The sequence below is a fragment of the Urocitellus parryii genome, chromosome 1, assembly GCF_045843805.1.
Source record: "Urocitellus parryii isolate mUroPar1 chromosome 1, mUroPar1.hap1, whole genome shotgun sequence".
In the NCBI taxonomy this organism is placed as follows: domain Eukaryota; kingdom Metazoa; phylum Chordata; class Mammalia; order Rodentia; family Sciuridae; genus Urocitellus; species Urocitellus parryii.
The window spans coordinates 253998369-254014715 of NC_135531.1; the positions used below are offsets into that span (position 1 = coordinate 253998369).

General features: G+C 37.0%; 1 protein-coding gene across 2 annotated transcripts in view; it reads left to right on the plus strand.

Moving 5' to 3' along the window:
• The window catches only part of Pard3b (par-3 family cell polarity regulator beta), a 986773-nt gene that overhangs the window by 566419 nt on the left and 404007 nt on the right, over positions 1-16347 (plus strand). For both annotated transcript variants that reach the window (XM_077803361.1, XM_077803362.1), the window contains 2 exons: positions 9584-9754; positions 13863-13992. In XM_077803361.1, the coding sequence (XP_077659487.1) occupies positions 9584-9754; positions 13863-13992 (301 nt within the window). The remainder of the gene's footprint in view (positions 1-9583; positions 9755-13862; positions 13993-16347) is intronic.

Genomic DNA, 16347 nt, shown 5'->3' on the forward strand with positions numbered 1-16347 from the left:
ACAAAAAGACCAGTCTGGGGGTGTAAAAACCTCCATTGCAAATCCTTAACGGTAAGAAGCTCACCGCTAACATTGCAGCCCTAACCACAAAGATGTCATACGTTTTTTGAACAGCTAAAGGCAGGAACTTTGCCTGAAAAATAAATTCATAAATTAATAATAACTAAATAGCAATTAAGGTTTTTTTTTCCTTTAGAAAAAGAAAATTACTAACTTCAATATAAGAAAAATACATTTTAACCAATTTTGTTTGTCTAAAAGCCAAATAGGTTGACATATTAATTCATATAGCTAGGTTTATCATTTATTAATTTTGCACAGTCGGAGCTACTTTATAAAAATACAACATTAATTCTAAAATCTCACAATACCAGCATCCGTCCTTGTTTTACTTGCTGATCTTTATCACTTATGAATTTTTATTTTTTACATGAAAATGCAAATAAGCAATACATTTAGATTGTGCTAAATAACATTTTGGAAACTCTACATCATTTTGATATGTATTTTGAACTCCATGATTGTCTATTGGGATTGAAAAACATAAGAATTCATGGTCATAATGAAAAGGATATTATCATCTAAACTTGATATACCAAGATGATGATGCTTTGGATCCAAATAGTATTTTTTTGCTATTGTTTAGACCTTGAATCTCCCCCATCCCCTCGAAGCCCATGTTTTAGAGGCTTGGATCCCAGGAGATGAGGTGGAGAAATAAAACCTTTAACAGGTTAGATCTAGTAGGGGGGCTTCAGGTCATTGAGAACAAGTCCTAAAGGGGACTGTGGGACCCTGGACTCTTCCTAGTTCTCTCTCTCGCATCTGGGCCACGACATGGATCAGCTTTGCTCTACTAAATGCTCCTCCAGTGCTGCCTCACCACAGGCCTTAAAAACAACAGGACTCATTGACCATGAGCCAAAATACACCTTTCCTCTTTACAAGTTGATTATCTCAGATATTTGTTATAGTGGTGGAAAACTGACTAACACACTTTCCCTTCATCAGGTATATTCATTTTTAAATTATTAGTATTTATATTGTACATGGTGAGTTAATCCTGTGGTCAGGGTTTTGTTCTAGCTTTTTTTTTTTTCCAGTCCTGGTTCAGACTATTGTTCTAGTGATTAATTTTTAGTTTTCATAAAACAGAAGCATGGTGTATAAATATAACAAACAAGAAGAAAATCTTTTTCAAATCTACCTCCAATAAAACATTAATCTCTAAAATATATAAAGAACTCAAAAAAGTTAACATCAAAAAATCAAATAGCCCAATCAATAAATGGCCTAAGGAACTGAACAGACACTTCACAGAAGAAGAAATACAGTCATCAACAAATATATGAAAAAGTGTTCAACATCTCTAGCAATTAGAGAAATGCAAATCAAAACTACTCTAAGATTTCATCTCATTCCAGTCAAAATGGCAATCATCAAGAATACAGGCAACAATAAATGTTGGCGAGAATGTGGGGGAAAAGGTACACTCATACATTGCTGGTGGGGCTGCAAATTGGTGCAACCACTATGGAAAGCAGTATGGAGATTTCCTCAGAAAATTGGGAAAGGAACCACCATTGACCTAGCTATTCCACTCCTTGGTTCATACCCAAAGGAATTAAAATCAGCATACTATAGTGACTCAGCCACATCAATGTTTATAGCAGCTCAATTCACAATAGCTAGACTATGGAACCAACCTAGGATAAAGAAAATGTGGTATATATACTCAATGGAATATTACTCAGCTTTAAAGAAGACCGAAATGATGGCATTTTCTAGTAAATGGTTGGGGTTGGAGAATATCATGCTAAGCGAAATAAGCCAATCCCACAAACCAAAGGCCAAATGTTTTCTCTAATATGCAGATACTAATTCATAATAAGGCGGGGAGGTGGGTAGGGGGCACTAGGAAAGAATAGCATTACATTAGATTAGGTAGAGGGATGTGAAGGGAGGAAAGGAGTGGGGATGTGGGGATAGGAAAGATAATAGAATGAAGCAGACACTATTACTGTATGTATATATGTGACTGCATGACCAATATGATTCTGCAACATGTACACTCAGAAAAATGAGAAATTATATCCCACCTGTGTATGATATATCAAAGTGCATAAATGCATTCTACTGTCAGTATAACTAATTAAAACAAATTTTAAAATTTAAAAAAAGAAGTAGTAAATAAGATAATTTTGAATACATTGAAGAGACCTCTGAGATTCTCATCTGATTAGGTACTCCTTCAGAATATTCCTTATTTCTATATAACACATATGCCTTAGTAAGGTTTTTTTTTTTCAATCTATTTTTCTAGGCCAAAGTAAACTGAGAGCAGAAAATCAGAAAGGAGATAAGAAGGGATCAAGAGGAAACTGAAATTACAGGAAACAGAAAAAATGTACAAGCCTAGAATGCTATTACTGCGTCAGAAGCCTGTGAATGTTTCTGATGTTTCAAAATCAGGGCTCCTTAAACTTTCTTGTTGAGAAAATTATAAAATTCAGTGTGGCTATAGTAAAGTCTATAAGTTGCAATCTGCTTATTTATGCCATGTATTTTTCCAAAAGGAGTTTTTGTGAGAAGGATTAGACCATACTTTGAAAGCATTGTATCAAAATGGTTTTGATTATGTATGTCCCAATGCTATTAAAAAAAAAAAAAAACCTTCAGTAACCTTTCAAAAAAAAAGTTTCATAGGCCACAGATGATATGCTGCTGGGACTTATAGAAATGGAGTGAGGCTCTTAAAATGATAACAGAATTAAATAAGTAGATTTAAATTTTCATAATAGCTGAATACTTGGAGATAGAGGCAGTACATGGAAAGCAATCAGGCTTCGCTTGCAGAATTATAAAGCTTCTATGAATATGTGCTCAGATATTCAAGAAACCTAGGTTCATGGATCCCTCATAGTCATGGTTTGCAAATCAAATAACTTGTTCATTGTAGATGAAACTTACACCAGGTCCAAAATGCCTGACTTAAAGACTTTTCAAGTGCCTCAATTTAGCAAGCACTTCTTGAACATCTAGAACAAGTTCAGCAATATGTGGTGGTCTAGAGACAGAAAACCTAAAACTACTCATTCAATAATCTAGGAAGCCAGTAGCATAATGAATTGAATGCATAAGCAACTTGAATATGTTAAGGGCTATGATAGACAAGTGTGTGATGGATCATGGGTATTGAGATGAGGAGGCATCATTTTCTGCTGGAAAGACACGTGTGAAGGTAAGCCAGCCTCTGAGCCCAGCTGGAAGGATATGGAGACATTCAGCAGGTACTTGGGAATGTAACGGATGCTCTGGACAGAAGGAAAAGCTCAGGCCAAGTCACATGCACCAGAATGCAGTGCTATTCTTGGAAAACAGACCTCTTTGCTTGGGCAGAGTGGCCCTCTTCATGAAGGCCAAAATCATATTAAAGCAGATGATGTGAAACATGTGCTAAGGTAGGCAGCTGCTATAAAATGAGACTGTACATGCTCTAGTGCTGCCAAGTTCCTTCTGTTCTCCTGTTTTGAAAACTGTTAATTAAAACGTTCTAATTCATTCTTGTTTTTTTATTACTATTGTTTTTAAGTGAAATTAGATCATTAAAATCTATAATATAATGTGTTTTTGTAGGTTGGTTTGGTTTTGTCTTGTTCTTTCAAAAAATACTATAAGCAGATGTTGGTATGGAGTGATTTTAGGGCTTTGAGAAGGACTTGTACAGGACGACCATCTGCCTAAGTCAGATGCCACCTTCCTAGGCATCCTACCTTACTCCAGGGAACATTGGCTCTACAGTCTGAAGTCTGACTTTGGACTTGGGCTCTGGGTGTTGATAACATCCCAGGAGCCCTTACTAAGGGCTCTATTAGAAACAGGCAGAGGCAGGAGCCAACATCTGTTCATGATTAATCCTCTCAACACCCTGGACTGATGTGGACTGTGCTTGGGCCATAGCCAGCTATGCCTGGGAAACCCAGACCTCTCCCTCATGTGTCTCTCAAATTCTGCAGAGGCCAGCTCTTTGCCTTCGCTTTCTTACTCTCCCCTATTTATTCATTAGAACTTCAGAGGTAGAGGGTCTTACAAAAGTATTGGCCTCGAGGCGTGGATTAAGCCACACAGTGTCATCAGTAATCATGGTAGAGGTAGTCCTCAGGCACCACTGAATACCAGAGGCTGAATTACAAGGTTGTGGGACCGTTGGATGTTGATGGTGTGCTTCAGAGGGCACATGAAACATCCTACAACCTACATGACAGCGCCTCATTACAGAGAATTATCTGGCCCAAATGTGCAATTGTGGAGAAACCCTGTTGTAAATATTTGCTTTTAAGAGATGAGGATCTGTAGCTTTTATTAAATTCTCAAAGGGATCTAAGAACATATAAAGATTAAGAATCACTTACAAAGTGGTTGAAAATTTGGACTCCAGAGCAACCCACACTAATCTGGTCACAGGAACACAACTTAGAACAATTCATTTAACCTCTCTATGTCTCAATTTCTTCTTTTAGAAAGTGGGGCCACAGACTAAAATGTGCAGGGTTGGTGTAAGGGTTAAATTGCCTTGTGCATCTAAAGTGTTTAGCATAATTACTATGTAACATAATAGATACATGCTTAACTTGATTATTTTTTAAAATTTTTATCGGGGGGGGAGGTTAAAACAGTTTTATTTTAGATCACTTGGTATAAAGAAATGTGCTCTGGTCACAAGACATATAATTTGTGTTCTGCATTTAGACCTGACACTGCCAAAAATATGACTTGTGTTATCACTTCTTCTTTTTCCCCCCTTTGGTTCTTTTCAGTTACACGTGACAGTAGAATCCATTCTGACATAATTATAAAAGCACGGAATACGTCTTGTTATAATTCAGTCCCCAGGACCTCACCTTCCCCTTCCCTCTCCTACCTCCTGCTGCTTTTCCCCTACTGATCCTTCTGCCATTTACTCATAGATTTTTTAAAAATTAATTTCTTGTGGATGTACATGATGGTGAGATTTACTGTGATATATTCATACATGTACATAGGAAAATTAGGTCAGATTCATTCCACGGTCTTTCCTTTTCCTATCCGTCTCCCTTCCCTGCATTCCCCTTTGTCTACTCAGCTGAACTTCTATTCTCCACCCTCCCCCCATGGGGGTTAGCTTCCACATATCAGAGAAAACATTCAACCTTTGATTATTTGGGATTGTTTTATTGTACTCAGCATGATAGTCCCCAGATCCATCCATTTACTTAACAAATGTCATAAAGTCATTCTTCTTTATGACAGAGTAATACTCTATTGTGTATATATCCACATTTTCTTTATCCATTCATCTATTGAAAGGTACCTGGGTTGGCCCCATTGCTTAGCTGTTGTGAATTGAGCTGCTATAAACATTGATGTGGCTGTGTCACTGTAGTATACTGATTTTAAATCCTTTGCCTATATTCAGAGGAGTGGGACAACTAAGTCAAATGGTTATTCCAGTTTTATCAACGAATCTCCATACTTCTCTCCATTGGTTGCACCAATTTGCAGTCCCATCAGCAATATGAGTATATCCTTTTTTCCACATCCTTGCCAACATTTATTTTTTTTTTTTGAATAGAAAAAGAAGAGCTAAAACCATCTCTGTTTGCTGGTGTCATGCCCTTAACTTTACAGACGAAGAGAGCCAGCCATGCCAGGACCCTTTTATAAATCACATAATTTATCTGAGCCTATGTCTTTATATCTCTTAAATAATGGAGAGCACTATTTATATCACATGATCATTGGAAGAAGTGAGTGGGCAAAACATGCAAAATATTTGCACAAGGACTGACCTATATCAGGTGTTCAACACAAAGGAGATGTGGTACTCAAGCTTCTGGTCTTCAAAGGCTTGCTGCTTCTTCCTGTGATATATCCAGTTATGCCTGATGATGGGATTTGATGCTATCTCGGTACATGAAGAAGACCTAAACCTCATATCAGTTTTTATTTTCCCTGGATTATCTTGCTTAAGTGACTTTTGCTTTCTTCTCCTTTCTCTCTTTAACATTTTTTGTTCTCTTTGAGAATTTCCTTTACTTATTTCAGGAGGATGGAGAGAGTTAGTTATAAAGTGTGCCAAAGGTGGGGAGCACGACTGAGGACTTAGCCTAAGGTGGGAAAGAGATTTTTTTCCCCTTTAACATATTCAAGCATGACCCAGATTGCAATGCAATAACTATCCTAGAACTACTAAGTAGCATCCTTGTATAGTTGAATTCATTTATATGAAGTCAGTTGAGAGTTTATATTCTCATTTCTAAGTATTTTCTTGAACATAATATTAATAGAAAAATACATAAAAGGCTAACTTTCTTGGTCAAAATTATTTTAAATAAAAAAGACATGCAATTTTTAGGTATATTTGATGAGTCTGAGTAGCGAGTTACTCATTGCATCAGCTTCACTTTAGATGTAGTATGCATGTGTCATGTACAGCTTAGTAAGTAGACAGCTATGTCCCCTCCTCCAGCTTGCTTCCTTGCCTGCCATCCCCTGCACTGTTTCCTGTATCCACATCTCTGTGTGTGTCTCTTCCAGGAGACATGAATAGAGAATTGTCTTTGCTGCTTTTGAAAGTCTTCTTCTTGAAGTATCACCCCTTTGGTGACTAGTCATTGTCATCTGTGTAGAAGACACTGGTTTAGGGAATGGAGAACACTGTAGAGTTCAGGACTTGAACTCTTCCATTCCAACTTTAAATCTCAACTAGCTGAATAAGTCCTAATGTATATGGTGGTGGCTTCTCTTAAGAAGTGTTAGATAAATGGCTTCTCATTCTCTCTGGCCATTGTATTATTCATCTGTAAACATAAGAGGTATGATGAGATGACCCCCAAGGACCTTTCCAGTACTAAACTCTGTGATTCTATACTAAATGTTAAGACAGCTTCCTGGCGTCCCCACTAATGAAATTACCCAGCATTTATCTTATAAAGAAAAAGCATACACCAATAGCAACAGGACAGTCAAGACTGGGAATGAGAGAGTGTAGATTTTTATCATGCCCACAACTCTCGAGTGATACTTGTGATGAATGTGAATGTCTTAAAAAAAAAAAAAAAATACAGCTGCCCTGGGGTGAACTGACCTGTCTTTCTGTTTGGGGTTTGGTTATGGTACATACATCTTACTTGAATATAGTTTTGCATGCTTAAGACTTAGAATGTGTTTAAAAATAATCAGTTCACTTAATAACTGATAAGAGATTTTACAAAAACTATTTTCACATCTCTAGTCTGTTTCTTCACTCTGACCTTGACTCGTACTTCAGAGAGAAATTGCCAGGTGGGTTCTGGTTCAGATTTCGTTCCCTCCATCCCTTTTAATCCTCATCTTTCTTCTTCTTATCAAGGCTCTTGAGGTGTTCTGTCAAGACCACACCTCCATAAAGCTCAGCGCTAGATTCTCATTTCCTGTTCACAGCACTAGGATCTTGATCCAATTCTTCTGCTTCCTCTCCTCTTTAAAATCCACACATCAATTTCCAGCCACCCTACAAGATTTGTAGTGACCAGCTTTAGCCCTGTAGTCCTCCTTCCATCCTAGGATGAATAGAATAAATTCTTTAGCTGTGCCTCCACTTTACCAGACTAAGCTATTAAGGATGCTTTGGTTTTGCCCCATTTCATGGAGCAAATCTTATTCTTTGAGTGACTCGCTCAAAATCGGATAACAGAAAAGAGATTTCTTTCTTGTTTAGCTTTTCCTGTAAATCTCATTTCCAGACTTGCTCCAAATGAGGGTAAAGGTCAAGTGAAGTGGGAAAACAAGAGGGAGGGAGGAAGGGAGGGAGGACATTAAGCTCTGTTGAGGCAGTCCACTTCAACAGCTTGCATATCTGATTTTACACCCTTCTCTGTTGATCCCTTTGGTGGGTGTGGACTCTTGTAGGTGGTCCCCATAACTTTGCATGGCCAGTGCCCCATCTAGCAGGTGGCATTTGCAGTGATTCTCTGCAGGGACTTTAGTTTTCTGGAACAACAGTTCTCACCCTCTGTCTCTTTCTTCTCTGCTGTCAGCAGAGCAACTCCCTCTGGCCATCTGCTACTGCTTTGGTCCAAGTTGATCAACCTGCCCACAGGATTTCTCTCCCAAGGCTATATGGTTTGTTTCTATTATTCATGGTAATGTCTGTTTTTCTCATTTCTCAGGGAAGTTTTTTTCTTTGCATTTCATTTTGCTAATTTGAACATGGATCCCAGATACTTTTCACCACCAAAAAAAAAAAAAAAAAAGTTTTCTTTTTCCTAGTCTACTATTGCAAAACTATAGCCTAGAGAAAGTAACAGGGAGCTACAACAGAAAGACTACAGTACCAAAGTTTTTGGAACCTAAAATTGGTCAGTTTTGTGTGCCTTGCTTTTGTGATCTGGGGCAAGTTACACTGCTTTTCTGCTTCTGTAAAATAATTATAAAAACATGAATTATCTTAACTTCTTCGACTCTGAAAATCACAAGAGAGAGTTTATGAAAAAGTTCTCAAAAAAGGTAAATTGTGGAACTATGATTCCTGTCATATTATTAGTAGCAACTGCATGATAATTGCCTAATTCTATCTGTACTTCATGAAAGAACTTTCTGCCTGAGAACAAAATAGGTATATGGCATGTCTCTATCTGAATTTTGACATGTAAGCATCTTTTCTCCCAGGCTGCCAGGCAGGGAAATACACATGTCCCATGAGTTGTCTTCTAGGCAAAGCAGTTTTTTAGCCACTACTATATACTTCTGCTCATGAGAGGCATTTGACTGAAGATGATTAGGGCCTTAAAGTGATAGAGCCCAGAGTTTAGGCTACCTGTCCACAGGCCGAGGTTCTTTGTGCCTTTGGTAAGATATGTTCCTTCCAGGAGATGCTAGCTAAAGGTGCTCTTCAGACGGTGTCCCTGGAGAATGCTTGATGATTTCTTTTGTCAAACTCTTTTTGCTAGAAAATATGAACTTGGGCCTTGGGCTTTCACACTGCATACCATAGTGTTCTTGTTCAGATTAGCAGACAAGCAACTTTGTTCTTGTGTTAGAAAAAATTACATGAAGGTTTTTTTTTTTTTTAATACTATTCAATAGAGGTAGCAGTGATATCAGGGAGACATGCCACTACTTTAAAAAATGCAGCATTTAAGCATGATGGCTCACCCTGCCTGGAATGTAAACCCTGGTTTCAAGGGATATGACTACTTCTGTTTGTCTCTAAACCCCCTTCTCTTGAGTCAGCAACATTGTCCCTGCCAGAGCCAATGGCAGACTCAGGCTGGATTAGTATGCTTGCCAAAGACTTAGGTAAGAGGCATTATATTAAGGTCTAAATATTGCAGCTCAAGCCTCTGAGGTTTCTAAAAAATTCTTTCACACAATTCATTATTGTTAGTGTTTATAACTGTCTGATAAGCTCCAGAACATTTTTCTACCATGGAAAATAAATTATTCCTAATAGCTGGAATTCCCACCTCCCTCGTTTATGTACTTAAACCTTTCTCCCAAATCAGCGACATGTCATCACCAAACTTTTCTCTGTTATATGCCATTTTTCTTTCCTCTGTGTTAGGATGGTCGCCTACGCATGAATGACCAACTGATTGCAGTCAATGGGGAGTCTCTTCTGGGAAAGTCCAACCATGAAGCTATGGAAACACTTAGACGATCCATGTCCATGGAGGGAAACATACGAGGGATGATCCAGTTGGTGATTCTTAGGAGGCCAGAGAGACCAATGGAGGTGATGCAAATCTTGATTTTCCTTGTAAATTGCCTAATGGCTACCAGAATATGCAAATTTCCATTAACAGTGTGGTAGCTGGACTCATGGTGACATTGCCTGGGAAAATATACCCTAAAAGGGCTCCAATGTGGGGAACAGGTGCCTGTATGTTTTAAGTATAAGGTATAAAAAGGTGCATATAAAGTAAGTTCTTTATCAACTATAACAGGTCCATCTTTTTTAGTTTTTTTTTTCATTTAGAAATTACTAGAGTTACAGACTTATTTTTATATACTTTTTGGTGGATATGCTAGCAATATCTATCCCTTCCTGATCAGACTTGTACAATGTTTTAAGGGAAGATCATTATAATACAATTGGTTTTCTATAGTCTCCCCCATAAACTACATATAGATAATCAGACTTACTAATTTAAAATTTGATCTTTTAAGCAAGCTGCTTACTTCAAGTTGTTTAAAAAAAGATTGAAGGCTTATTTCTGAGATTTTTTTAATAATGATTTCTTTGTGAATTTTTTAAGTATCAGAAATATTTCACTAGCAAATAAATGTAAGGATAAAATATTCCTAGAATTGTAATGCATTCCACTGTCATATATAAATTAAAAAATTCCTAAGACATTATCTTCTCTTACATAGAAGAATAATTATTAAATGTTCCTAATAATTATTTTAGTAAAAAATTAATAGTAGTAGATGTTAAAAATCAGCATATCCTAGATAATCTTATCAGGATATTCTCAAAGACCAGAATATGTTTATGTAATACAATTAAATGCAAAGTCATATAGAATACTATTAAGAGCACCAACATAAAACGCTAGTCTTAATAATAAATTTCACTTAAAATTTAAAAAATGAACAGGACTGTCAAAGTAAACTAGTAGATGACGATGGGGCTCCTGAAAGTTCAAAGCTTGCGCTATAAAGTTTAGCATTTGGGGGTTAAAATCCTGGGTTTGCCTTTCCTGGTTCTGTGACTAGATACATTTATACTTAAGTGCTCAGTGTTTGTAGATGACAGATATTGTTATCTGTTTTATCCATTAATGGATCTTCATTTCCCAGTGCATAATAGATACATAATAAATATTGTTGAACGAATAAAAAAAAATTGCAACTGAGATCTTCTTCATCTGAGAAAGTAGGCCTTGAGTAGTAAAATTATAAAGTATATCTTCTTTTGTTACATTATCAGCTATTGGAAAGGAGTAATTGTACCTTTTACATGCTTCTGTATATAACCTTGTAGATGTTAAATAAATGTAAATTGGCCAATTACTGGAGACTATATATAATGAAGGAGCTCATTTTCCACATTTGCGTCTGCTTAAGTGACAGAGTCTTCCATGAATATTTAATGGGCTTTACTTAATGTACACAGTTAGAAGGTCCTTATGTACTGTTTCCTACCATGAGAGAAGTGGCTCCATCTGGTTTCACTGGGTTCTTCCTCTAGAGCCCTATGATTCCATGGAACCCATTTGTTGGAGACAGGTGTGAAGGATGGCTTAGGGGGGCCTAAGTCATCCCTTCTGTGTATCTGCATATTAGCACTCCCTAAGGATTTATTTTAATAGAAACCTCACTAACAGAAAAGTCTGTAAGATGTAGCCCAAAAGTATTATGCTCATGCAGACAGCAAAAGCTAAAAAAGAAAAGAATGTGACCTTAAAAGACTTAGCCAGGCCCCCACATCTCCTCTTTCCTAATTTCATGTCTCTTTCTAAAATATATGTGAATGCTACAGCCTAGGTGTCATACATTTTGGCTCATGGAGTTGGGACTCTTTACTATTTGCATTCCCCTTTTACAGCAGGTATTTTCATCTTAATTTCCACAGTCTGCAGTGGAAATTGACATTATTCCATCAGAAGCAAGTATTAACTTTCAGTTCATTGCCCATCCTCAGAAGTGTCTTGCTAATATCGTTCACCAGGGAATCGATCGGGAATAAGAACTGGGGCAAAAAGCAATTTTTATGAGGACATTTAAACAAGATCCATTTTCTTTTCCTAATATTTACATGCTTTCCATGGGGAATGAGCAGGCACTTGACTCTCAGCTTTTGAGACTCTCTATGGTACCCATGAAGATTAAAGAGTATTATTTCTTATAAAGACAGAAGCCTAATGTACAGCTTATCATTATTAAATTTGAAAAAAAAATTGCAGCTATTTGATCTCCCAAATCTATGTGTTACTGTGTCAAAGCATATGTTGTGCACTTGTGTTTGTGGTGTATTCTCCTGTGCAACAGCAGTTGCCCTCCGCTACAATAAAAAAGCATCTATAACCTAAAAAGGTCTCATCACAGCTCAGACAATCAGGCAGAGCAATTAGGCAGATTTGGCAAGAATGCCAAATGATTGCTTGAACATTATATTGATATTTAAAAAATTGAAGAAGCTACTTAAGAAAAGTCAAAATATAAAGTTGTTGTTGTGGTAGGGAGCAGTTCCCACCTTACCTAGTTGTATAAGATATGTAAACAGTTTTGATGAGAACCTAGTGAAGAATATATAATGAGCCCTTGATTGAATCAAAATCATTTTAAATAGAAACATGTTTTTCAAAGGATGAGCTTCAGGTTCAATGGTAATTCTATTTGAGCCTAGAGATTTGGTATTAAAAAATGGGTTATGACCTGGTTTTGTTTTTCTCTTTCCCCAAAACATTTTCCTCCCTGCTGCCAGCTCATCTTGGTAGAAGCCGAATATGTTTAAAAATCCATTATGTGTTTTATTGGCTGGGACACTAATGGAGGGCTCCACGACAGCTCTATTTTACAGGCTGAATACTTTAATTAGACTGGTTACTGATCAGTTGTTGGGATATCGATTGTGTCATTTATCAAAGAGCTGGGAAAGCAGAAATTTTTTTTTCTCCCATGTTGTTATTGTTAAATAAAAACACAAGGCTGTGCTAGGCAAGTTGCACCATTCCTTCCTGTCCTGTTTTCAGGAGTGGCTTGCCTCCTGTACCTGGCTTGGTTTGACTAGCAGTACAGAGGCAAAGGGTGACATGTTGGGTGTGGGAGAAGTGTTAAAAAGCTAAAGGACCTTTAGCAACAGAAAAATTTTAATTATTAACAATGCATAAATTGAAGGCTTTAAATATTTTGTTTAGACACTGAATTTTTGTAACTAAAGAGGAAAAATAGAAATCAAACGCATTGTTTCCACCAAATGCTTTCCCAGATGGAAAGAGCTCTGGGGATCAGATTGGGACTCTGTTTTGTGGCATGTTCATCTCACAAATGGTCAAGGGAACAGCTATGAAATGACTTCCAAATTATTTTCTTCCTTGAAATCTGTTAGGGAGAAAAATAAGATGAGCAAGAGCAAGACCCAGTTCTCTATGCCTCGGTCCTCTTCAAAAAAAAAAAAAAAAAAAAATCAGCTGGAGTTCTCTGTAATCACCTGCCTCCTATTACTTCTTCAGCTCCTGTGCAAGATGGTTTGGGGGGTGTTATTCTGGATACTGAAGTTTTGAGAAAACTGTGAATTTGCTTACAGACTGTCAGAATCTAAATAGGAAGGGGAGATATGCGGGTGGAGGGAGGAAAAGCTCTTAGGAAAAGCAGTCTCTGGCATTGTCACTACGGTTTGTTTCAGCTCCTGGCCAAAGACCTAGTATCTGGGGGACACAACCTGCTTTGGTTCGACTTGTCCTGGAGCATATGCACTCAACTGGGGAGAAAGAGAGACTGGGTAGTGGCAGAGAGGGAGGGGGAGAGAGGAACCAGCTGGTTGGCAGAGAAACACCCTTGGCATGAACTGTGTACTTGTGTTGACACTGCCACAAGCTGTACTCCCAGATGGAAGAAAATTTGAAAGAAGCCAGTTGTAAGTGGGGAAAAGAATAATAAAGTTAATCCTCTTTTGTGTTGGCTATCAGGATTCCTAATCCTTAACACCACATTGTCAGTATTTTTAATTTCATATTCAAAAAAATTCTTATACCCACAGGGCCTTTTTGAGTTTCTACTGTCAAAGACTTATATAGTAGAGACTCTTGAAAGACTTGATCATTCTTTTGCTCTACTAAAGTTGACCAAGTTGGAACATTAAAAAAGAAAATGTAATTTTAATTTTTATCCCTTAGGAGCCTGCAGAGTGTGGGGCATTTTCCAAGCCATGCTTTGAGAACTGTCAAAACACTCTAAGCACCTCCAGGCGAAATGATAGTATATTGCATCAGTTTGGCACTTACAGTCCACAAGATAAACAGAAAGGTAAGATTCTATCCATTTTCATCCCCTGTGAATGAAGTGAGAAAACAGTACCTTTATGTTAAAAAAAAAAAAAAAAAAAAGGCGGGGGGGGGGGGGGCAGCCAGGAGTTAATTAGACTAAGAGCAGACTTCCTTACTCAGAGTGCTGAGATGGGTGGGAATGCTGACTCAGAACTTGTGAATCAGATTCCTGGCAAGGCCGCCAGTTTAAGTGACAGTTTTTTTGCTTGCTGCCCCAAACATGGAGGGTTATATATAAAACAAACCATGACTAGAGAATCAAAATGGCAAACTGAAGGCAAACTGTTATTTTTTTTTTTTTAAGATCTTTTGATCTGGGATGTTATCATTGTAACTTTAAAAATGTGTGGACTTACATTAAACCATGAAATGGTCATAATGTGGCTCACAGATTTATGCTCACTTCTAAGCTGTGCAAGTAGTTAAATAGCACAATCTGAGTTCCTAACATGGCAGTTGGAATGTTCTTGGTATTGTCTTGCTACACTTTCTCTCATTATCTGGTACAGATCACATTTCTAGTAGAGCACCAGATGTTTAAAAAAAAAAAACCCTAAGTTTTCTTCCTTGGCTTTCAAAAATTATACTTCGGGTCACCAAGAAAATTGTTTTATCTCCCCAAATCTCTTTTCCTTAATAACTTTCATTCTTTATATTGCAAAAGCAATACATATTCATTGTAGAAAATTTAGAGAAAAGCAATAAAAAGAAAATTTAATATCACTCATACTTCTTTCTATCGCAGATCTTAATCAATAACATTTTTATGTGTATTTTCAAGTCTTTCTTCATGCAAATATGTGTACATAAAATGAAATTAAAAGGAAATATACCATAGGTGATGTTTAAGAAATTAGTTTTTAATTTATAGCACATTATGAGCATCTTACTATGTCACTGAATATTCTTCTACAGCTTCACATTCAGTTAGTGGCATATTATTTTATTGAGTGAAGGCACGGTATACTACATAATCAATCCCCTATATTTTGGATATTTAAGGTGTTACAAAAATTTAACTATGCAGCTCCATAAGAACAGAATAAATCTGAGGTTGTTCTAGAATTAAATTGTTTCATCCAAATGGGATGCTGTTTTTTTTTAAACATTCCCCCATTTTTAGTGAGAGTAGCAGCAACAGCTGTTGCCATTTATTAAGTGTTTACTGTCTGTTAGATACTGTGTTAAGCAATTTACATGCACACTCAAAGTGGTTAATATTATTATCCTCATTTTACAGATGAAGAAATAGAATGTCAGGGAGAGTAAACAATTTACCCAAAACTGCATACTTGATACAGGCAGAGCTAGATTCAATTCTTGTCTCTATGACTTCCTTTCATGCCCTTGACTTTCAGTGGTCCCACAAAATGAGTAAAATCCTGACATCTGAAACTAAGAATGTCCAATAGAAGTTGACTTTTTATCCAGGAAAAAAAAAAAGTACTCCATATGTCTTTCACCTTAAATAAATTAAAAGTCTTCTCCATAATAAATAGCAAGATCTCCTTCTGACACCTTTAGTCCCAGTAGTAACAGAGTCAGGAAGAACAGCAAGTTTTCTAGTCTAGAACAGCCTTCTTCTTACTATACCCATGTTAAGATAGCAAACACTGACATCTGTATTAAAAAGTCTCCTCTTTACAAAATTTGATAGGCATTTGACTCTAAAGCAACATGTGGGCCTGAGACTGAGTTTAGAGTTTTGTCTCTAATTTCGTCAGTAATATCCAAAGGAACATTGGACATATTACCTCCTTCTTGGTTCATTTTCAGTATCTAAAAAATATCAATGCTGAGGTGATAAAAATATCAAACATTTTTAGAGGACATTGATAGGCTCAAGTAAACTGGGTAATATCTTTAGAAAAAAGAAGTGATCGCTAAAACAATGAAACTAGTCAACATGTTAACATAAACCTAGAATGCTGAGAGTACATCTTTAATCCCAGCAGCTCCAGAGGCTGAGACAGAAGGATCGTGAGTTCAAAGGCAGCCTCAGCAAAAATGAAGCACTAAGCAGCTCAGTGAGAATCCTGTTTCTAAATAAAATACAAAATAGGTCTGGGGATGTGGCTCAGTGGTTGAATGCCCCTGAGTTCAATTCCAGGTATCTGCCCCCTCCCCCACAAAAAAAGATCCACCCAGGAAAAAAAATGTAAATAATAAAAAATACTCAAATACTCAAAGCATGTGCTAAAATGAAATGTGATAATGCTTTGGAGCTTCCATAAAATGTTCAGGCCTTGTATGTCTACTGAACAAAGAATTCTACAGGTATAAGTGGCCACAGACAACCACTGGGAGTTTATCTGTTCTCTTCTTCCTGAGACAT